Consider the following 25,745-nt stretch of genomic DNA (forward strand, 5'->3'; position numbering starts at 1 on the left):
TTTGGTCAATAGCCAATGTTAGATTCAATTAAACCTTTGCCGCTTTTCAGGCTTTTTTGATAGATGGAGCAAAAGTTTAAGTCTTCGGATATCTGATACATTTTTCTTTATCAGGTATCTTCTTAGGCATCCATTTTGCAAAATATCTAACTTCCTCTCCGGGGTCTTGAATTGAATGCAGCTATTTCTTCCAACTGATGTCTTTATCACATTCCACTATTAAAAGCTTATTCGTTGGGACGTTTCCCTAAACATAAACAGCTTGCACACCAAAAACACTGTGTATTTCTCGAATTTCTTCCTTTACTTTTTTATTTCACATCCATTTTCATTGAATGGTCTTAGGATTTTATCATAAAAGCCATTTCGGTTTATACAATTTAATGTTGAACACCATCGTTTTTTTTTATTACGCTTAAACATATTTTATTTGAGATTCCATTTATAGCTATAAACTTAATGACTATAAACTATAAACAAATTGACGCCAATGGAACTAATTCTTTTACCAAAAGAGCACTTTGAAGATAATTTGATAAGTTTATTAACAATGAAACAATTGCCAACGATGAAAAATTAATTCTACTTCAAAAAGACCTTTGACGTGCCAATAAGCATAAAACCTACCGCGAAATGAAGCTCAAAGTAAATGTTTTTGATCAACTTCAGATTTCTGAAAGCTGTGAAACTTTGAAAATGGCAAAACAAGAAGAAAGTTTATCTAAAGTTTCATCAAGTGTTGTAGACTTATTGTCTCATTCGAATCGTGAGCAAATTAAAAGTCTCTTAACTTATCTCGCCAAAAATGAACATGTACAAATTGACGACAAAAGAATGAAGTTCTGATCCTTGGCAAGAGTTACAATTTAATGGATTTAGTATTAGACTTGAATACAAATAGCACAAGACTTGAGTCATTTAACAGTCATTTGTATTAATTTTTAAAGTAATAAAATTTTCCAAAAGATTTTATTGGGAATAAAACATAATTTGAAACGATTATGGAAATTTGGAGAAATATCAAAAGATATATCGTTTTCAGATAGCACGCCAAGTGCTATCTGAAAACGATTTATGAAAATATATTAAAGGACCCACGGAAACAAAACAGATCACACGAGAGTACGTCATCATGGCATGTAAATATCGGGCGATCTAACCAAACCCTCTGTACCCACTGCCAATCTTCAGCTGTTCCATGGATTTTTGTGCCAGAGACACATGAGTATGAATTACAACCCAATCATTACCATCTATTCAACTATTGTTATAGATAACTGCATAACTGGATAGGTTAGGTTACATTAAGTTGAAAACTTTTAAGTTAGGTTCATTTAGCTTAGGTTATCGTGGCCATTCACGATAACCTAAATCTAACCAAACCCTCTGTACCCACTGCCAATCTTCAGCTGTTCCATGGATTTTTGTGCCAGAGACACATGAGTATGAATTACAACCCAATCATTACCATCTATTCAACTATTGTTATAGATAACTGCATAACTGGATAGGTTAGGTTACATTAAGTTGAAAACTTTTAAGTTAGGTTCATTTAGCTTAGGTTATCGTGGCCATTCACGATAACCTAAGCTAAATGAACCTAAAAACACTTGGACATGTCGACGGGTGGGGCGGCCGGGCTGGTAGACGTGGTGGGCCAAACAGTGGCCGGATGGTGTGGCCAGGGCGAGCTGGTACGATTACATAACCGGTAAAAATTGTATATTAAGCACCTTTTAAAACATCGATTCCACTTTGTGAAAAAAATAAAAACATTTAAAAACACTAGAAAAATACTTATTGTTGAGCTGGAGACTGATCGAAACCTCCTCCTTCAAACTACTGAGCTTTCTCCAGACCAAAGCGCCATCTGTGATCTACACATACGTCTCGATCTGAAGTAAGGTAGTCACTGTGAGGTAGTAACTTCACACAGTCCGTACATACATAGACTTTGTCCGATGTGGCTGGCATGGCATTTTGCTCAACTCGAACTCTATAGTTTCTAAATTTTAAAGAGTAAATCGCCACAAACTTCGCTCTTGCAACAAAATTATCCTCTTCACAGATCGTATAAACACTGATATTGATTTTTTTTCTTTACATGTTTGGATGATACCCCTGTGCAGTCTTTTTTGATATTTTCATTGCGTGTTTGCACACAGTACACCTTCGAACCTGCAAGCACACCTTGGGGTATCAAGCTGCTCACTGTCCGTGTTTTAAAAATAACAACTTCTTTCGGGACTGGCGCTTCACCAGTTCCAGGTAAATGGACTCGTCCAAGTTGGTGTAGTCTATTCGAGAGCTAATGTGCTCACTATTTTCTAAATTATCTAATAAATTGGACATAAATTTGTATAATAAATAATACACTTGAGCTGGTCCCTAGCCCATCCATTGGAGTTTACAAACATTGTAATAAAATTCTAACATGATTTTTTTTGTAATTTCTAATTAGGCACTGCCAGTGGCAATGTTTTTGATTAAATAATTTTTTTTTAATTTGATTTTTCTATGCAAAAGGACCGTATTTGAGTCTATGTTCGAGAACTATGTGAAATTCGGATCGGCTATGGTTCGGACACATTCTGTTGGGTCGGTTTCAACGTCAAAATGACTCCTGTTGAGCACACTCTCGCACATCTTACCAAAGGGCGAATTTAAAATGAGCTTAAAGATTTCTTTTCAGACTTTGTTTTTTGCCTCAGATCGTTTCTTGGCAAAGATCTCAACAAACATCTTCATGTGTGGCTTTAGATTAAATCAGAGGGCTCTATGAATCTCTATGACAATGAAAACTGTTGGTCAAATATCCACCGCAAAACAACGTGACGCATAACAATATTCCATTTCGAGTGAAGCTCGGCAATAAGCTTTTGTTTTGAAGGTGTAAAGTGCATACCCCTATCCTCTACAAAAGATAAATTAAAGTGACTCAATAACTTCCTAGGCAATGGTCTATTTATATACGGAAAAAAAATTCTTTACCGAGTCATGAAGTTCCACTGGTATTTCACCATCAATTTAGAAAAATCATACTTGTTGTCCTTTCTTCTCAACAGTGATAATATCAGGGATGTTTGGAGCAGAACGATGTCCAGCCATTTGTAATTCCCACCTTTTTGGGATTATAACAAAAGAAAGGTTGTGATGGCTAGGACACTCTCTGCGGATGACAAATTTTCAAAAATATCCTTGTTGGCCAACCATATAAGGCCGAACTAAAATCAGATTATCCCCGAATGGAGCGGGAGAATGTCGTAAGGAAAGATTTAGGGAAATTGGAACTTCTTCCAATTTTTACTTCCAATTTCCAGGAAAGATTTAAGAAAAATCTGGAAGGTGTAGAGACTGAGGCTTTGAATAGACTTAGATGGAGGAGAAGGGTGTGTTGCTGTGTTGACCTCATGTGGCTTGGTCCTGCAACGACTTGTGAGTAGTAGTAGTAGTAGTAGTAGTAATAGTAGCAAGTTTCTTTTTTAATGATTATAAAGTATAAACATGTGAGATACCCTGCTAACTAAATGTAAATTCGTTGTTGTAGAGGGCAATTGTTGCTGGAGGTTACACTTTGCATAATTTAGAACAGCTAGTTGAGCTTTAAATGTAATGCTGTGTCAGTACCATCGTGGACATAAGTGATTAAAATAAATGATTGGAATTCAAGTAAGTGTTTAGAAAGTAGAAATGAAGAATTAAGATAAATGATTTGTTTCCATATCCTCAGTCCTCAATGAGTCCTAAAACTTAACTTGTTATTATCAGTTTATTCGAGTAATTTAAATACCTGATTCATTTTGCAGCTCTACATTTTGCGTCTTGTTACAAATTTGTATAATGACGTCAAATTCCAAGACTCAGAATCAGATGGTCTAATAACACTGTACAGAAGGATTGTTGCTGTTCGTTGGGCTTGTAAATTTGCACTGCCTGATTGTAAAGAAAATGTTGACAGTCTCTATTCTAGATGGATGACTAGTGGGGGAGTTGAATCATCGTTGTAAGTTTGTTATTCCTTTTTTACAAAATAAAAATTTAACTAGGAAAAAGTTCCACAGTAAAAAATTTATTTATTGCTGCTGAGAGACGTTGGGTTTTAGGAGCATAATCATTGAAAATACCCTTAGCGTTTATTACACACAAAAAATTGCGTAGCGTAAGGAAATAAAATCCTGTAGAAGTTATATACCGTTAAGAAAAACATACCATTCAAATTCCTTAAGCTTAAAATTCCTTAACTAAATTTTTCAGCCCGAAGCCCAAAAATTAAGAAAATTTAATTTTTATCCTAAATCCATTTGAAAATCCACTTTTTTCATCTCTTTTTTAGACAGATTATTGATGTCCCAATTTTCATCAAGGATGTAATTTTTTTTAACAATTTAATTGAAAACTATATGTATCTTAAACACTATACTTTTGATTTGCTAAATATCGACGAGAAATAAATATAAAATTATTACGATTATCGAGATGATTGAAAAGTACTAATGAAAACAATATTTGATGTAGCCTATAATGATATTAATTCTTGGAAACACAGCAATTACAAATTTTGTTTTACTGCCATTTTTATTTTCATTTTTTAATGCTGTAAATATAAGTAAGAATGTTTGGAATAAATTTCTTTTTTAGTAAAGCACAAATGATGCAACAAGTTTGAGGTCTTATCGTTAGGAAAGAGGGAAAAGGGCATTAGCCAAACAATCGCTTGTAGTAATTTTTGTTCGTTTTAATTTTGACTTGAACTTTCCTATTTGATTTTTACTTGTTTTAAGATTTGTTTATTCATATATTCATTAGTACCTGCTTTCTATGTGTTTTCTACATGGTTTATTTCTATTTCTATTCGTTTTGAGTTTAATTTATTCTTGAATAGTAATTATTGGTCAATTTCTGTTTGAAATATTATAGGAATTTATTTCTGCTAGTCTTAAGTTATTATGAATCTTTGGCTTTCTTTGAAGAAATTCTTTTTCAGAAATTTTTTTTTTAGTTAATTTCTCTTGGTTTTGATTGCCAAAGTTTTGTTTTGGTTAATGTAATGAATATTTTTCCTATTTTTCAAGTCGCTTGCGTAAGAATTAAAACTATCGAATTCTAATTTGATAGTTTTAATTCGTAGCTTTTGATTTATTTTAACATTTCCTCAAAATTTCGTGAGTGTTACAATTAAATGTCATTAGCCATACCTGGGATATTTCAAATTCACCCTTTAGACAATTGAAATGGACATAGTTTCTTTTGATCGAATATTCTGACCCTTAGCAACTCCTAAGAGTGGCTAGTAGTATTAGTAGTAGTGACTCTGAAAAAATTTTCAGTTAATACACCTGTCCTTACCTAAGATATTACAGATACGGCTTTTTGATAACTTGGATGCAGATAGTGTCTTTTGATTTAGCACGATAAACTCCTCAACATTCCCCCAAACTTCTCCTCGATACCCTTAGTGTCTTTGGACGGACCCAGGATTCCCCTTTTTCAATGATAATTCCTGCATGCTAAAATGGACAAATTGGATAACTTATAATTCCTGGCCCAGTGGCTCCAGGGGTATGGCATCCACGGGGGGTAAAGCCATGACATCTTGTTGCTATTTTGAACAAATGGCTTTTTAATAATCCTATCAGTTTAAATGGGAACATCTAAAAGGACCAGAAACGAAGGGCTGGCTGTACTCCATTTCTTTTTCAACTTCCTTCTTAACATAAATTTGAAGTTTTAACTTAGCACCATCATCCATTCCCTAGATATTGCTATTCTACCCTATTGACAACCCTCCTGGAAATAGTTTGTTTTGCTTTTGTTTGACTTCCTCCTCAGTACTTTCTAAGGGTTTTATCTTAATACCCTTTGCCTTTTTGCATACTCATGATTAAACCTGCCCCCTTGCGTATATATAATGAAAGAGCAACTCATGTAACGTACAAAACTTGCCACTGGGGCTGTAGGGGGTTTGCCATCCTTGGAAGCATAGCTATAGGCTTTCCGCCTACTTTGAAAAGGAGCATTATTCTAAAATTTTGATCAGATGTAATTGGGGACTTTACAAGTAAAAAGAGCATGGGAAGGGAGCTGTTTGACCTCCCAAAATTTTGCAATATCCTTCTCCACATCCCTGGAAGTTTAAACCTAATACCATCTACCGTTTTCAAGATCTTACAAAAACATCTTTTTGGAAAACTGGATGGGCACAGTGCTTTTTGATTTAGTTAAACACGTCCATCAATATTCTCTAAGGTTTTGCCTAGATACACATAACCTTTTTGAAAACAACGAGAACCAAATGTTACCCGTTTTCCCAACGAGAAGTCCTTCAATAAAATTTACGTTATATAATTTACAATCCTTGCCCTGGGGTATTTTGGTGGCATTGCTTCTCCGAAGGCATAGCGGCTAAACCTTTTGTATTTTTTTGACAAATAACTTTTTAAAAGATTTTATTCAGTTTTGAGGGGAGGGGCATCTAAAGAGGACAAGAGGCCTTGTGGTCCTCTAATCACTTCAACGGCTCCTCTCAACATACCCTGCAAGTTTCAACTTGATACCTCGAGCCTCTCCTTAGATATTGCTGATACGCCCATTTTACAACCAGCATGCTTACAGTATGTTTCGATTGTGTTCGAAATTCCTCTCTATAGCTATGGAGGGTCAACTCATTCCCATAGGCGCAGTTATTGGACTTTTAGACTATTTTGGGGAAGTTAGCTATTTCAAAATTTTCCTCGAAAGTTTCTGCAGTGACGGAAGCTAAAGTAAGCATGGAAGAGGGACTTGTGGTCCTCCAACCAGTTTGAAACATCCCCCTCAGAATGTCCTGAAAGCTTCAGTTTAACACCCTCAGCCGCTGTTAAGATATTGAAGATCCGCTTTTTGATAAACTGGATTTACATAGTACCTTTTGATTTAGTATAGGACATCCCTCAACATTCTTCGAAGTTTCACCATAATACCCTGGGCCTTTTCGGACATACCCAGAATCAAGACTTTTTCATTTCCTAATGACAAATCCTGTATGTAAACAGTTTATAAACTTCATAATTTACAAGCCTTACCCGGGGCTGTGGGAAGGGGACAATCATCCCTGGAGGCAGAGATATAACGATTTTTGACTAGTTTGAACCAGTGAAGTAATTTTGTCGAAATTCTAGGGGGGGGGGGCAAAGTTGGAGTCAATTTTACCAAATCAAGTGAAAATGACAATGAAAAATCAGCCATATGATATGATAAAGGCATTTATACGTTAGAAAAAACTGACCTGTTTCTTTGGATGCTTGAATTGTGCAGGCGTATCTTAGTTTTGACAAAATTTCTGCAGAAGCTAAATTTTAGCTGGGGGGCCAACTGAGGTCTGGGGGAAAACTAGGGTCTGAAGGAGGCAGTCCCCCCCTCCCCATGGCAAATTTGCCCCTGGTTTAAAAAAATGATAGTTAAAATATCCCTACCACTTTTGAGGAAAGGGGGCACATAAAAAACGCAAGGGGTTGGCTGCTCTCCAATCTCTTTTCAACATCCTTTCAATATACCTTATAAGGTCAACCTACTATCCTGAACTGTTCCTTAGATATTGCTGATATTCCTTTTCCATAGGCAGTATGGACAAATTGTGTTTTTATTGTATTTGGCATCCCTCTCAGTTTGTCCTCCAAATTTTACTGTGATACTCTAAGTTTTTTTGGAGATCCAGGATCAAGCATGCCCCCTGCTCTTGATAAAAAGACCTTATGTGTTAAAAATGAACCACTTGCAACTTACAGCCCTGGAACCAGGGGCTGCGGATGTCAGCCCCAGAGGCACAGCCATTTGACTTTTGGACTAGTTTGAAAAAATGGAAATCCCAAAATTTTGATCAGATACACTTACGGAAAAAAGGGTTTGGGGGTCGTTTGCCCTCTGATTACTCTTGATTCTTGAAAGGAGAACTAGAAAAATTCGTTTATAATCGAAAGTACATCCTCCAAAGCTTATAAGACCACCTCTTCCATTAAACACCTTATATGTTAACAATGGGCAACTTGTATAGCTTACAATCCTTGCCTCAGGGGCTCTGGGGGATGATGTTTAACCTTGGCGGCATAGTTTTTTTTTGCCTCTAGAGTGTTTTCTATCTCAAAATTTCAGTCAGATGCACTTGGGAAAAGAAGGGCGTGGGTGAGGGTAGTTGCTTTTCGGTCACTTTCGACTCTTTAAAAGGACATGAGGACTTTTGTTTTCCAATTGAATGAGCCCCCTCCAAAGTTTATAAGACCATTCCTTTAATAAAAACCTTATATTATGAGGAACATTGAGGAACTAGCATAACTTATAGTCCTTGCTCCATGAGAGGGGAGGGGTTAGTCAATATGAGAGGCATGGTTATATTGCCTATGGACTGCTTTGAACAAAATGGCTATTTCAAAATTTTGATCGGATCCATTTGGGAAAAGAAAGGGTATGAAGGGAAAGGGGTGGGGTTGTTGCCCTCCGATCACTTTCAAATCTCAAAAAGAAGAACTAGGACTTCGGATTTCCAATCAAACTTGCCTTCTCCAAAGTTTATACGACCACCCTTACGATAGAAACCGTACGTGTTAACAATAGTTAACTTGTACCAAATAAAGCCCTTACCCTAGGGGTTGTGGCGGGGGCTTTGTTAACCTTGGACGCATAGATTTTTTCCTTTGGACTGTTTTGAATTAAATGGCTATCTCAAAGTTTCGATCCGATGTCTTTTGGGAAAAAAAGACGTGGGGGAGGGCTAGTTGCCCTCCGATCAATTTCAACTCTTAAAAAAGGCACTAGAACTTCCTATGTCAAACTGAATGAGCCCCCTTCAAAGTTTTTGTGACCACCCCTTACATAGCAACCTTATGTATTAACACTGGTCAGCTTATATAGCTTACAAGCCCTGCCCCAAAGCTGTAGCACCGTGGAAGGATAGTTATGTGGCCTCTGGACTATCTTGATCAAAATAATTATTTAAATTTTGCTCGAATTCATTTGGGGAAAAGAGGGTTCGGAAAATGGGGCTAGCTGCCCTCTGATCACTTTTGTCTCTTAAAAAGAGCACTAGAACTTAGAAGTCCTGATCAAATGAGCCGCCTCCGAAATTTACAAGACCACCGGTTCCATATGAAGTATCTCTGGGAAAAAATGACGATAAAAATAATAAGTAAGTAATAAAATATTGAAGCCTTGTTGCTCTTTAATGTAGGCAATGCTTTAGTGTTGCCTATGACCAAAATAATTGGAGGGCAACTGCCCCCAACGCCCTCTTTTTCCCAAAAGTCTTCTGATAAAAAAATTTATAGCCTTTCTGTTCAGCATAGTCGAAAGATAAAAAAAAACATCGATCAGGAGGGAACGATTTTTTTATCTAATACCATGTTATGAGCGTTCTTGCAGTAAAGAAGAGTTTCAATTGAGAATTGGGGGCTGTGGTGTCTGGATATTACCCCAAAGGCAATTCCCTCTCGGAAAATTCTACCGAATTTTCTTTGAGGACTTCACTCTTCTGGAAAGTCCCCCACCACATGTAAAAGTGAACAGCCAAAGGGGAAGACAAATAAAAAGAATGAAAATAAAAATGATTTTGGAATTTTCTACCTATATTCCAAAATACAGGTAGAGTATTTTGTAACGAATATCTATAGATTTTATTTTATATTTTTGTTTCTTTATTTTTTTTTCATGTCCTTAGGGGCTGGAGAGTGAGTTATCCTGGCAGGGTAAAATAAGGTTTAAAGCATTTAACTTACTTGCTCATTTGAAATATGATAATTCAACCCCCAAACAACAAAAAAATAAATTAAAGAAATTAAAATATGAAAAAATTACTATAGGATATGAAACTTCATGTTTTACTTATAATTTGGAGTATAGGTAAAATATTCCAAAATCCCATCTTTTATTAATTCTTTTTATTAGTCATTTTCAGCCATTGAATGCTCAACTTTGCATGTGGGAAAAATTTTGCAGGGACAGTTCTCCACTGGGGGGATTTCTGCAAGGGAGAGTTTTCAAGCAAAAATTATATGAGAGGAACTATGCGAGGGGAGGGAATTAATCACAAAGTATAAAACAAATGAATAATAGTTATCCCAAAGCTGCAAGCGGTTGCAAGCAGTCACTCCAACGTTCCACTTCCAAAGTTCAGTGCTGCCTTTTAGTACAAAATTCGTATGCATTAAAACAAGTGAAGTTTTAATGACAACAAACTGTTAGACGAAAACTTTAAATACCAAGAATTGACACTATGCGGAATGAACCTTTGAGACGTGGCGAGACTTGTAGTTATTTAAATAACAATACTAATTATTTATAAAAATAATGGTTAGTTGTTGTTAGCAAGAATTAGGTAAGTTACCTGCTTCAAAATGAACGATACAATGGCGTATTGACTGCAAAATTTGTTTGCTATCTCAGCATTGCAAATGATAATTATATGAATAATAATGTTACCCTTATTTACCATACCAGGGAGCAAAACGGGTGTTTTTTCATCCTAATATTTAAAGATTGTATTTTCATATTACATGATCGCAGACCGAAAGAATGTCCATACTCACGAAGGTGAAGATAAAGTGAACACAGCTGAATTTTTTCTTGGAGGAAAATAGATTCCACAGAAATTGAGCAATTTATTTATTATTCAAAAATGTAACATAAATGTAAGTTTTTGGGATTGTAACATACAGCTAACTTATTATTTATAACTTAACAAAATGTTACGAACCAAACCTTCATTACAACCCTGGCAAGATGTTGGTTCAGCCATTATTGCTATTTTTTTTCCTCTAAGAATTGAATAGTAAACCGAAAAAAGTTGAATTTTTTCACGGGGAAAAATAGATTGCTCAGAAAGTGAGCTATCAGTTGATTGTTGTTAAAAGTAATATAGATGTCACGTTTTCAGGACTGTAACATAAAAATTAGCTTTTTACTTTAACCGTAACAGAAGTGTTGCAAAGGTAACCCCCATGGAAATCCTGCCAAGATAGGATTCCGCCGTTACTGATTGTTTTTGCCTATCCTCCCCCCATAGGCTTCTACGTACCCCAAGGAGTACGTGCACCTCGAGCTAGGAACCACTGGTTTACATAATTATATATATATATATATATATATATATATATATATATATATATATATATATATATATATATATATATATATATATATATATATATATATATATATGTTTTATTTAATGTGGCGAAGATCCAAAGAAAAAAAAAAGAAAAAAATATTAAAATTGCATTAGTGGGAAGTAATGCCATAAAAATGGTTCATTCTGATTCCAGAATTACATATTTAAGTAGAAGTTGCGCACTTGTAACTTATTCTATGAAAATATGCGAGGACAGGAAATAGATTCTTTTTCAGGATGGACTACTTTTAAACAATTTCTCTTAATTTTTAGAATATTCCTCAATTTGTTGGATTCATTTATTTTTCTTTTCTTTTCACAGCATATCACCAAACCAGAAAAGTGCCGTTTTCTGCAATGGTATTCGCCACGGTGGTTTGAATGAATTTAATTTTGCTCTTGAAAGATATGTCACTGATGTAGATTCTCCTGACAGGTCAACTATATTTTCTGCTTTAGCTTGCGTTAGAGATCCTGTTTTGATTGATAGGTAAGTAAGACATTGGCTTAGAGCATTGTTTCCCAGCTATTTTTAAAGTTCCGTACCCCCTTATAAAGATTTTTATTTTGTGAAGTGCCCCTTACAACAATTAAATGAAAAAGGACATCGAAAACAATGCTAAATCTAACTAGGATTCATTCTTTAACTTAATTTTAAAGTAACAGAACATCTGTTTTTAAACAATTTAGTAAGAACATTTATGAGCAGAAAACTTAATGCTTGCATTTCTGTCCAGAAAACGTAATACTTACTGAGATCCTTAAGCTTGGATATTCGAGCTGACCTTTTAAAATAAAATGACGGTTTTCCGTATAGCAAGTTACAAAATTTTTCCAATGATGCAAGCACTTGCAAGCAGTCAATCTCTTTATTGCTAAAAGTAGCTAGATGAGACGGGTTGTAGGGCTGCCAGCAGAGGTTGGCGCGGGGTCAAAAATCATGACAATTGGACGATTCCATTTATTGTTATTTCATATAACGTTTGAAAGTTAAGACTAATCGAGGTAATAGTTGCCATTTCTGAATCAGCTATAAATAAGAATTCTTTCTCACAAGCCGGTTTTGTTTTGTTAAAACATTTATTTTTTATTTTTGGTTACTACGGGGCGTGGTTCGTTCTTTATCCGGCTGAAGTTACCTCTGCAACCATTATAAACCTTTGAGACGTGGCGAGACTTGTAGTTATTTAAATAACAATACTAATTATTTATAAAAATAATGGTTAGTTGTTGTTAGCAAGAATTAGGTAAGTTACCTGCTTTAAAATGAACGATACAATGGCGTATTGACTGCAAAATTTGTTTGCTATCTCAGCATTGCAAATGATAATTATATGAATAATAATGTTACCCTTATTTACCATACCAGGGAGCAAAACGGGTGTTTTTTCATCCTAATATTTAAAGATTGTATTTTCATATTACGTGATCGCAGACCGAAAGAATGTCCATACTCACGACGGTGAAGATAAAGTGAACACAGCTGAATTTTTTCTTGGAGGAAAATAGATTCCACAGAAATTGAGCAATTTATTTATTATTCAAAAATGTAACATAAATGTAAGTTTTTGGGATTGTAACATACAGCTAACTTATTATTTATAACTTAACAAAATGTTACGAACCAAACCTTCATTACAACCCTGGCAAGATGTTGGTTCAGCCATTATTGCTATTTTTTTTCCTCTAAGAATTGAATAGTAAACCGAAAAAAGTTGAATTTTTTCACGGGGAAAAATAGATTGCTCAGAAAGTGAGCTATCAGTTGATTGTTGTTAAAAGTAATATAGATGTCACGTTTTCAGGACTGTAACATAAAAATTAGCTTTTTACTTTAACCGTAACAGAAGTGTCGCAAAGGTAACCCCCATGGAAATCCTGCCAAGATAGGATTCCGCCGTTACTGATTGTTTTTGCCTATCCTCCCCCCATAGGCTTCTACGTACCCCAAGGAGTACGTGCACCTCGAGCTAGGAACCACTGGTTTACATAATTATATATATATATATATATATATATATATATATATATATATATATATATATATATATATATATATATATATATAAATTTATATATAAAGTTATAAATTTAAACTTAGTTTAGCATGGCTTTAGTTTTAAGTCAGGATGTTTCAAATTAGTAATTTCAATTGAATTAAGAAATTCGTGTGTGAATTCAATTCCTCCTTCCTGTAAATGCATCAAAGAATTGTCCGTTTCATAGGATTTGTTTTCTCTTGGGACTCGTTGTGATTCTCATTGTTGCTTCTCCTCTAACCGCAGGCTTTGTTTACGATTCGATGTGATTATTCCTGTCACTTATCTTCCCAAATGTAAATTTCTTTGTCCATTATTTTCATTTGGGATTTGTTTTGATGCTCGCTTTCGCATATTTTCTTGAGGCAGATCTTGTTGTGCTTCGTTTTCGTGCATCATCACCTCAGACAGTTTTCCATATTGGATTCGTTCACCAGCACTCATGACCATTGCAAATGCATATGTGGTAGTACACGTTTTTGGAATTCAATCGTACACACTTATGCTGGCACCTTTCCAAATATCTGTATTTTATTAAACTCAGTGATTATTTCACCAAATTTCTGTTTCGTAATTTGAGCAACGAGATCGGGACAATCTTGAATCGACTTGCTCTATAATAAATTCATTATCATCACATATAATGCATGCTGCTTCTTTAGTTTCTGGCCAATGAGGATTGCAATTCATAGTTATAAAGAAATCTGGCGGTCCAATGAGACGAACAATAACCATAGCGTCTTCGACATGTTTAGCATAGTAGCGTGTTGATGCGGTGAATCAGGACGGTAGTATTACTTTTTCTCCAACGTATGTATGGACAAATTTGATTTGATATTAAACATCGTTTTTGACATCAGAAAACCATTTTTATGTTAAATATTAGGTCCTGTTGGAAATAAAGATTTTTTAAGTTGCTAGCTCTTAGAGATAAATGTTCTATTTTATTCAGTCTATTTTCACGCAAGCGAGTTTTGACATGGGACTAAATTTTACTTAATTTATGCTTTAAAGCTTGCTCTATTAGGCTACTCTATTTTACTCTGTCTACGTTTTTAATGCGACCTTTATTTTCAAAAAGCTCTGAAAAAATGGTTTGAGACCACTGTTCGCTACAAAAAAAATTTGACCTGTTGAACTATTTATTGGTAAAACCCTATTCATTTTTTCTTTTATTCTGCCTTGTTTCAATTTTTGTCCCATAAATATGTGTTCAAAGAATAGAATATTCTATATGGAAAAGTCTTGACGCATCATGATTAGCATTTTCATAAGTTGTTTGGTCACACAACTGAAATGGCTGATAAAGAAAAATACATTTTTTTCGGAAAATATTATATTATTTTGCTTTGTGATGAGTACTTTTTGATATGTCAACGAGGATTTATTGATTAAAAATCGTACTGCAGGATTTTATTAATAAGCCCTATTATTGGCCCAGCCGGCCCATCACACTGTTTTGCTGAAGGTCTATAAGAATGCAAACAATATTCCGACTACGAAATAGCCTACTCTTAGCTGAACAATCAGAGAACATTTTACATTCCTACTTTGAGCAATCTACGCTACAGAATGGCAGTCTGAAACAGCTATTGTAGTAATGGATTAGTCTTCGTCTAACCATTAATGTTATTTGCTGTCTTCTTTTGTGTTTACTTATTTACGTTTTGTTGTAGAAATTTGATTTGCTATCATTAAATGCATACTTCATGCATCGACGCTACTCACATATATGTGGAGCTAGCACATCATTTCTAGTTTTAGTTAAACTTTTGCAGTACATAATTAAATATAGGAAAAAATTGAATAAATGTAAAGGATGTTTTTATTTAAGCTAGTGAAATTTTACAAAACAAAACAAGCCATTTCTGCATAGTTCATAGTTCAAGAGCCATTTCTGCGTTCCCTATTCAAAAACGGAATAAAAAACAAACAAACATCTATAACTTACATCAAAAATAATTCCTCTAAACGACACTGCCACTGGGAATAATAATTGTTGGTAAATATGAAACATAACAAAATAACAATGTTACTTATGGAATTTGTGTTACTTGGAGTGATTGATCAGAAAGAAGTGCCATGGGATGTCTCCATACAGCCTTCTGTCATGCCCTGTAATTTTTTTACCATCTTAAAGGAAAATACCTGTTGTTTATTTAAAAAAAATAAAGTTTGCTTAAAGAAACAGTGTAACCCTAAAAGTAATTTATGTATTATTAAAAAAAAAAAAAGTTTTGTGTGAGCAGTTTTCGACAATGAGCTTTTTATTAATAACAATTATGCTAGGAAGTTCGGTTTTATTTCTTCTATTGTTTTTCAGACTTTTGGAATGGTCTATAACAAATTCGACTATTATCCCAATTGGATCAGCCCCCACTCTATACAGAGAAATGGCAACTAATGGAGTTGCAAGAAATCAAGCGTTTATTTACCTTAGAAACAATTGGGATGCTGCAGTCGAGCAGTAAGTCTTAAAGTTTTGACATTATTTTTAATGAGGGATGCGTGTTTCTGAAGGGGAAGTAGTTGATTATTGAACATTTTCTAAGCACCAATACCCCAATGCAATCGAAACTCAGCATTATAATGCAAATATTATAGCTGATACGATGTGGATATTTGTAGGGGGGAAGAAGTGGAGATCATGGGATTGAGATCATGGCCTCCTTCTACGTGTGTATCCACTTCGTTTTTTGTTCTTGGACTTGATCCATTTCAATAGTGAACTTGTTAATTGAAATTCTGTCTCTTAAACTCCTTGTTGTTACTCTAATGATAGCCATGTGTAGTACGGACGATAATAAACAACCGAAGCTTCATTTTAGTAGGCTTATCCCCCCCCCCTCTACCGTGAAATAGGTAGTACATTTTATGAGTTAATTCATAAAATAAAATTGTTTTATAGCTTTCATAGGTTAATTCAAGAGAATTGAGCTAAACTATATTTTTTTTTAGGCCAGTGCCAGAATTATTCTTTCTTGCGGGTATTACTGTCCGTAAAATACTAAATTTTAATTATCTGTCAATATTGAAAAAAAAAAATATGTTGCTAAAATATGTTTTATCTAATTCAATCGGGCTTTCTTTATTTGGCTATATTTTATAATTACAAAAACAGCATGATATACTTAAACTTCAAAATTGTAGTCGTATTTCTCTACGTATTCCTCAAAATAATCAGTTTTATCAGAGGGGACAACAATGGCGAAAGTCCGTTCCTCTTGATACTTGCAATTCGCTGTCTATCAGATTTCCAAGCTGTAATCAGGTTCTATATATTTGGTCCTTTTAAAAACCTCAACCTTGTCAGGTAATTTTAATGTCCTTTTCTAATTTTCTTTTAGCTTTGGAACATCAGCAACTGTAGCAAATGGAATAAGATCTGTCAGCCAGTACTTCACTAAGGACACAGAATTATCTGAGGTAAAAATTTATTCTATTTTGCATATTTTTCTTTCTTTCTTTATTCGACGATTCCCCCAAAGGAGGATGACTAGCTATGTGACGCAATTGTTCCCCATTTTGGTCTAGAAAGCTCTTCACCCCCAGCCTGACTCGTGCTCAACCAGTCTAGTGACATCTTGTAGTTTCTTCCGACGATCAAGAGGAAATGATCAAGGGTGTCTCTCTTTGGACTTTACACGAGGATACTTCTAGATTCGATATATTGAATTATTAAGTCCAAATATTAATCTAGAGGGTGTTTCCATTTGTGTGCAGACTAGGATGAATTTAACAATGCAGAATTTGTACATCCACCTGACGAGACTTGTAAATCTGGGCCATTAGTCTATGTAGTTGGGCATTGGAGACAACCGCAAGTCATACCCTTTTATCCTTTCAATTCTTCTTGGGATCTGTTTTGGGCTACCTTCATGCCACTAAACGTCCAGCGGGCCAAGTTTTTGTGCCATAAAGACAAATTTTACAAATCGTTACTTTGTAGATGCAAATAGTTGCTTTTTGGCTTGTACGAGGCTTTAATCAGTCTAAATAGCCTGTTCCTACTATAATTGATGAAAAGTCGGCTTTACTTGATATACTGAATGAATTGGTATCAGTTATTATTGAGCTAAAATTTGTACAATAATTTTTCAACTTTGTTGTTAACCCATACATGCCGACAGCAATAAAGTTTCCAAAGAAAGTGAGTCTTCCAAAACCCACAAGGAGTGTATCCATTTGTTAAGACTATGTCTGACCACCGAAGCTATTCGGCTTCAATCCATATAAATCTTCTTTTTTCAATTTTTTATTTTTTTTTTTTCTCAAATACAAAACTAAAACACATCTTCTACAAAATGCTCCCGCAGAAAGAAAAACTATACAGTTTTGTAGACACACAGCAGTAACTTGGAATAATTTACATTCCATTACAAATCACAACATAACCATAATCAGCTCAAACTTCAAATCAATCTCTCATTTCATCAATCAACACATCATTCACCCCCTCCAACAAAAAATATTTTAACCCCCCTCCCTCCCCCCAACAAAAATCGCCCTACCTATACAACACTTCACAGACCCCTTCCCTACCCCCCCCCCCCTCCCCAAAAAAAACTTTCATTTCTTTCTAACAAAAGATCTTTTAATTTTTTCTTAAATGAAGAAGGTATTCAGCCGTCCTAATAGACACCGGCAGCTTATTCCAAATTAAATAAAAAAAAAACAAGTTTTTTTTAACTGAAAGTAAGGAGTGACATTAAAACTTAAAACGAACAGAACTTACTTCGTATATGAAAGAGGCTGCTTCCTTATCAACGCCCCGCTCTTTACGCTAAAGTTTGACTCTTTCTCTCAATTCTTCTTTTTAAAACAGTAAAAAACTTTAGTGTAAAGAGCGGGCGTTGATGAGGAAGCAGCCTCTTTCATATACGAAGTAATTTCTGTTCGTTTTAAGTTTTAATGTCGCTCCTTACTTTCAGTTAAAAAAACTTGTTTTTTTTATTTAATTTCTGAACGTTTTTGAATCAATGCATGTTTTGATTTTGGCTCTCCGCAGAGGAATAATTAAAACGAAATTTGCATTTTTTTTTTATGGCTAAATGGCTTTCTCATAATTTTGATCGAATGATTTTGAGAAAAAAAGAGCAGGGGAGGAAGCCTAGTTGCCCTCCGATTTTTTGGTTAATTAAAAAGGCAACTAGAGCTTTTAATTTTTTACGAATATTTTTATTAGTAAAAGATTTACGTAACTTATAAATTAGCTTACGTAAAGAACTTTTGTATTCTCATATTTTTATTACATATATGAGGGGGTTCGCCCCCTTGTCAGATCCTCGCTCTTTAAACTAAAGCTTAAATTTTGTCCCAATTCATTAAGAATGACCCCAGAATCACAAAAGCCGTAGAATAAATAGTTGAAATTACTAAAAATACTTTAGCGTAAATTAGGTATTAGGAGGAGGTGAGCCCCTCAAATGGGTAATAATTTCTGTTTGTTTTAAGTTTTAATGCCGTTCCTTACTTCCAGCTGAAAGAACTTTTTCAATTTATTTTTTCATTTTTTTTTTTTAAATAATGCTAGTAAATCCTGCGCTCCCTTCATGGAGATTTTCTTCCCCCATGACAAATTATCGATGGAAAGTTCCCCCAGCATATCCCCCTCTTCTCAAACCCTCCCCCCAACCAAAAAAATCCTCCTGAAAACGCCTGTACACTTCCCAATAACCATTACTATATGTAAGCACTGGTCAAAGTTTGTAACTTGTTGCCCCTCCCACGAGGACTGTGGGGGAGTAAGTCGTCCCCAAAGACATAGTTATAAGGTTTTTCGACTACGCTGAATAAAATGGCTATCTCAGAATTTTGATCCGTTGACTTTGGTAAAATAATTAGCGTGGGAGGGGGTGTAGGTGCCCTCCAATTTTTTTGGTCACTTAAAAAGGGCACTAGAACTTTTCATTTCTGTTAGAATGAGCCCTCTTGCAACATTCTAGGACAACTGGGTCGATACGATCACCCCTGGAAAAAAAAACAAAAAAAAAACAAATAAACACGCATCCGTGATCTGCCTTCTGGCAAAAAATACAAAATTCCACATTTTTGTAGATATGAGCTTGAAACTTCTACAGTATGGTTCTCTGATACGCTGAATCTGATGGTGTGATTTTCGTTAAGATTCTATGACTTCTAGGGGGCGTTTCCCCCTATTTTCTAAAATAAACTTTTGATGGGTAAGACTAAACTTGATGAAACTTATATATTTAAAATCAGCATTAAAATGCGATTCTTTTGATGTAGGTATTGGTATCAAAATTCCATTTTTTAGAGTTTTGGTTACTATTGAGCCGGGTCGCTCCTTACTACAGTTCGTTACCACGAACTGTTTGATAAGTGAATCCATATATCTTACCGTGAATGCTGATCTAACTGTAACTGTTGACTCAATTGCTATCACATCAGCATTTTTCGTTTCATAATCATGCACTCGGCTATTCAAACAATAAAACTTCTTAAAAACTGCAGGGACTAGATCATTCATACACTGATAAACAAATATAGAAACCTGAAAATCTCGAATTTGTTCAACATGTAACAGATTCAGGGATTTGGACTAGTTTCATGGACCTCTTTAACATATTTACCAATAATCCTAATAGGTTCATTCTGAAGAACTTCGACTCGCTTAAATTTAGTAAACATTTGCTACTTCAGCTAAAACAACCATAAGCCATTTACGGGTATGTTAATGAATAATAAAGTATAAGAAGCATCTTCTGTGGCAGGAAATGTTTAAAACGGCGAAGTATGCCTACACCACGGGCAATCTTAGCAGAAATAGCTTCACCATGATTTCGCCACGACAGTTGACAGTCCACTATGAATCCTAGGTAACGTAGTTAACCAGCCTGCTGAACAAGCTTTTCATTCAGTGTAACCAGGCCATTTAAATCAACAGGAGAACCCTTTCCACTGTAATTCATCAGAAATTTCTTACTCACAGTAACACATAGGAAGCTTACATTCATGAAAACCTCGAATCTTTCCAGTTCACATTTTGCTTTACTTACCAACTCGTCTATAGACTATCTAAATAAATTCAAAGCTGTGTCATGAGCAAACGATATGGTGCAGGCTTCCTTTAGGTAAAAAAGCATGGAATCAACATACATTAGATGTAATAATGGACCAAGCACTGACCCTTGAGTTACTCCGCAACTAACCGAAAGCGCCGAAGACATAACATTATTAATTGCAACTCTAAGTGATCTCCCTGTTAGGCAGCTTTTAAACCATTATAAACGGTTTCCACGAATAGCCAGTGATTCCAACCTTTTAATCAACACTTTAAAATCTCAGTATCAAACGCTTTACGGACATCAATAAAAATAGACATTGGTATATCACCTCTCTTAAACACATCTATATATATAAAAATAAGTTGTCTGTGTGTGTGTGTCGAGTGACGTCACTGTCCGCATATGACGTCTGAATTATTTCATCACATACCAATTCAAAAACGAATGTATTCAAGCCGAAGTAGCTCAGTTATATAACTACTTTTGTTGGCGCAGTGGGTTTGACATTAGCGTGGTAATACGGGACCCAGAGATCGAACCATGCTGCAGGAATGCACTACAGGGCCGACGCAGGGACCTTAGTAGTCAAGAAGCGTCGTTAATCCGATACAAATACAGTAGCTCAGTTGGTAAAGCGTTATGCTCCAGGTTCTAGGTCCGAGAGGTTCCAGGTTCGAACCTTGGCTTTAGCATTAATACAAAAGAAGAAAAAAAACTAAAAAAGATAAAAACTACAAAAAAAAACTAAAAAGAAAATACTAAAAAAAACTAAAAAGCTAAAAAACTAAAAAAAAACTAAAAAAAGGGTAAAAAACTAAAAACTAAAAACTAGGTAAAAACCAAAAAAAAAACTAAAAAGAAAAAAAAGGAAAAAAAAAACAAAAAAATTTATTTCATCATATACCAATTCAAAAACGAATGTATATACAGACCAGGACACAGGGAATATAAATGACGATCGGGACACTCAGAGAGAAATTACAGACTGGGACACCGGGACACAAATGATGACTGGGGCGTGTGTGTCGACTGACGTCATGTTTGTGTGTCGACTGACGTCATGTTTGTCGACTATAAATGACGACTGGGACACAGGGACACAACTACAACGGGGACGCCGGGGGGCACAGGGGGACATATAAATGACGATGGGGACACAGGGAATGTTTGATTAGCAATCACCATCAACAAAGCTCAAGGGCAATCATTAGAATAGTGAGGTATAGATCTGAATACGGATTGTTTTTCTCATGGACAATTATATGTTGCATGTTCAAGAGTAGGGAAACCTGACAATCTATTTATATGTACAGACAATGGGACAGCGAAGAATGTTGTATATTCGCAAGTTTTACGTAGTTAAAAACATATAATATATATATATATATATATATATATATATATATATATATATATATATATATATATATATATATATATATATATATATATATATATATATACAGGTGGGACACAGGGACACAACTACAATGGCGCGTAACTAATATGGCGCGTAACGACTTCGCGCGTGGGGGGGGGGCTTGGGGGCGATGCGAAGCGCCCCCACCAACAGCTAGTTATTCATAAACTCAACAAGGTGTTACAAAGTATGCTTTGCAGAATGCCTTTTACGGAAACCAAATTGAGTTTCACTTGATAATTCAATATTTTGTAGGAAAGTATAAAGCCGACTGTATACTACTTTCTCCGGTAGCTTTGAGAATAAGGGGAAAATAGATATTGTCCTCCAGTTTTCAATTTCTTTTTTGTGACCACCTTTATGAAGGGGTATTACCTTTGCTGTCTTTAGTTGCTATGAAAGTTTTCCTGTTTCTAGCGACAGATTAATAATAAAAGTAGACAAGAAAGTATATATCCAGCAACAACCTTGAATGCACTAAGAGACAATTCATCAACTCCATCAGAACTATATTTCAAAGACTTAACGATTTTCACAAGCTCTTCACTAGTACAGGGTTCAAGTTTAAAATCAGGCGGTTAGCATCGGTTATCAGTTCCAGAATCATCAGGCTCTCCTTTACACTATTTTGTAATTTTAAACCAAGATTAGAAAAAAATCATAAAATTTACATACAATTCCCTCTTCATCATATCTATCACAGCCGTCAGGTTGGATTTTTTTATTTCCATTTTTTTCATTTCTACCAATGCATTCACGTATAACATTCCGTGTTTCATTTATAACACCTTTGTTTTCTTGAAACTTCCTGTTATAATACTCGATCATGGCTTCGGAACGCAGCTTGTTTACGAAATTCTGCTGTATTTTGAATGAATCAAATGATTCGTCACTTTGTTCATCCATGAACTTTCCTGAAGCATTTCTTAGCTTCAGTTGCTCAATTATTTCAATAGTAATCCATGGCTTATGCAGTTGTTGTTTTTTTTATTTAACGACCTTTATGGGGTAAGTCTTATCGTAAATAGGCACAAGAACAGATAATACATCGTTCAGTGTTTCCTTTGGGCACTTTTTCTTAGAATATGCGGGGCTCCGATCAATAACACGATCAATAGTCTCCTGAGCAAACTTTCTCAAATTTTCTTTTTTCAAAATCCGTGTCTTAATTTGCTTTTTGGGCAATCTTACTACTGGGTAATTTATAATAGCTAATAATAGTAGCTGGTTCGAGCCGGGGTATGAAATCACATCTGCATAGCTTACATTTAGTTCTCTCGATCGAACGAAAATGTTGTCAATCAAGGTTGCAGTCTGAGCTGTGATACGGGTAGGATTGCTTACCAGAGGGAATAAATCATTTAAAAATAATGACCTGTTAAATCGAGAAGGTTAAAATTAAAGCCCCCATCACCACATGGCTTAGTAACTTATCAGTTACTTTGCTAAAAAGTTCATTCATACCTTCAACAAACTCTTCCCAGTGAGAACTAGGCAGCTTATACCTATTAAATTCTTTCTACAATTGAACTCCACGTCAATAAAAAAAAAACTTTCTATCTTACCTTCTATCCAAATTATCAGGTCCTCCCTAACCTCATACTTAAGACATTCCTTAATCAGGAACCCGACCCCTCCATGGTTTGACGACATTCGACTCTTCACCATCAGTTTATAATCTGGAAATGAATAGAATGAGAGAGACTGATCTGAAGTGAGGAACGTTTCAAATAATCTTATAATCTAAAATTTGACCCAAAATAATCTAATAATTACAATAAGTCATGATAACCTTTGGTTACATGGACATACCACGAACATAATCGAAGACTCCTTAAATTTACCGGTGAATCCGATTCATGAGAAAACCGGATATATTCACTATCTCTTACCGGCTTGAGTTCAATCGTCGGTAGATTATCATCACAAGCAGTATCATTTGACAAATATTCGTCTTGGTTAAATCGATTCAATTCAGCAGAAATCATTTCATTGCAATAAACCATTGATATATTTTTTTTTTCTACCTAATACTATACTAATCAACATAACAATAATAATAATAAAAAAAGGTAATTTGAATCACGGAAAAATGGTGGATAATTTCTTAAGAAAAAATGAATCCCTAATGTATTCATCACATATATCTTCACACAAAACCTGCAACATAAACATTGTAACTTAAATATTTACACAACATTAAATAAACACTATAAATACTAGACGAACTCAGCAAGACATCATATTTTTATTACAACCCTTCACTCGGCTGTACCAATATTTGACCACGATCAGACCATGCATTTCGCTGGCCAAACTTATCTTTAGCTGCGATGTGAAATTTCTACGTCAGAATTTATCATTTTTACTCAGATATAATAAATGTTACCATAAATTTATATCATACATTTTAAAATTTATTCATTCTTGTCTATCACAAGAATATACTTAAATTCTATTTATAAGGGGGTTCATTTTTCAGGTGGGGTCGTTCACGGCCCTAGGACTGTGAAAACAAAAATTCATTGATTTATTTTAATTTGTATTCATAATGGATAATTTTAATGTTTGATGACTCGGGGCCGATAACCATCGTCACAAATTTAGTCCTAGTTTAGATACAGGTGAGGATTAGATATCCGCGTTATTTTAGTCTTTCATCTCTTTTCTCTCTACTGGCCGCAGTCTCGTTTCAGGTTTTTTTTTGTTGAGTTTTGTCTCTCTTTGTTGTTTGTTGTCATGTCTGGCCAGTTCAGCTTAAGAACTTTCACTCCTTTTTTATGATTTATTAGCTGTTTGGGTCATAAGAATTGTATTAATTTTGATCAGCTTGTTTTTAATAAAATATAAGAAGCGAGGAAATATAGTAAAACAAAGGTATTATTCAGTTAAAAGCATAGAATGTACTTTCAATATCTTGCATTTATCCATAAATTGAAATTGAATTATAATATTACAAAATGCACATTTCAAGAACAGATATATTGAATAATGTGTTTTCAGAAATATGTAATGAGAGAGCTATGTTAGCAGCATATTATTCCTGTTCAGAATACTCTTGAGGTGCATTGCAGCAGACTTACGTTGCGTATTTGAAAGGTTTATGTAGAAAGAATAGTCACTAAGGTTTGTTTGATACTTATTTTTGTTTCTAGTTGAAAATGTTGCGGGATGTACATGCTAATGATCCGACTGCTGTTTTATATTTGAATTCTGCGGTTGAAATTGTTGAGAGAAACTTTGAATGGGCCAATAGAAATTATCAAACGATTTCCGTCTGGTTAAACAACGAGGTTATTGGTGGTTCTAACAGCCGATAGTGATGATTTTGTCTTTGATTTGTATTCGTTTTTTATAACCAATAAAGGTTTGTCTTTAGAATAACGCTGTATGCTATTTTCCGGGCTAGGTAGAAATAAATCGGTCTTCGGCAAAAAAGCCAATGCCACTTTAGAATAACGCTGTATGCTATTTTCTGGGCTAGGTAGAAATGAATCGGTCTTCGGCAAAAAAGCTAATGCCACAAATACAGAAACATAAGCTGTTAAAGTTGAACCTATGGACTTTTTAGTCAGTTGTTTTCTGCGAAATATAATTCTATTGATTTTTCTGTTGAAATTCTTTTTACAGGAATTATTTAAATAATTTTATCATTAAAATTGAACATTGTTAGTGTGTTCGCTTTCCTGAAAATTCTCAACTGTTTGTTTCCTTAATTGCCACATTTCGTGTCACTAGCTTTGATCCCATTAGTATTTCATTGGAAGTTGGCATAAATACACTAGAATTCAGTCTATATCAAAAGTAGAATAAAATACTGGTACTTCTATTTCGGAGACGATTTTTCTGTTTTATAAGAGCTATGTGCTGCATTAGTGACAAAACACAACTTGTTTTAATTTGTTCCATAGTTTGCGGAATATTGTTCAACAAACTTTAGGTGTCTTTTCCAGTAAAGGTCATCCTAATAGCTCTTAACTGCAATGAAATCCTTGTTTCAGAAAATGTTTGGTTCTGTTGTTGGTTTTCCGCTCACAAGTAGTCACAATCACTGCGTCAAGTAGTGACAATCACAAATGATTGCAGTCACAGTCATAAGTAGCTGCGGACTCAAGTATTATAAT

The 25,745-nt window shown here is 34.8% G+C and overlaps 1 protein-coding gene across 1 annotated transcript in view; it reads left to right on the forward strand.

Moving 5' to 3' along the window:
• Nucleotides 1-25,005, forward strand: part of LOC136031139 (aminopeptidase N-like) — a 66,218-nt gene extending 41,213 nt beyond the window's left edge. The window contains exons 12-16 of the mRNA XM_065710459.1: nt 3,807-4,003; nt 11,457-11,624; nt 15,497-15,640; nt 16,521-16,599; nt 24,777-25,005. Of these exons, the coding sequence (XP_065566531.1) occupies nt 3,807-4,003; nt 11,457-11,624; nt 15,497-15,640; nt 16,521-16,599; nt 24,777-24,941 (753 nt within the window). The 3' untranslated portion in view covers nt 24,942-25,005. The remainder of the gene's footprint in view (nt 1-3,806; nt 4,004-11,456; nt 11,625-15,496; nt 15,641-16,520; nt 16,600-24,776) is intronic.
• Nucleotides 25,006-25,745: the final 740 nt, after the last annotated feature.

Source organism: Artemia franciscana, chromosome 9 (genome assembly GCF_032884065.1).
Source record: "Artemia franciscana chromosome 9, ASM3288406v1, whole genome shotgun sequence".
Lineage (NCBI taxonomy): Eukaryota > Metazoa > Arthropoda > Branchiopoda > Anostraca > Artemiidae > Artemia > Artemia franciscana.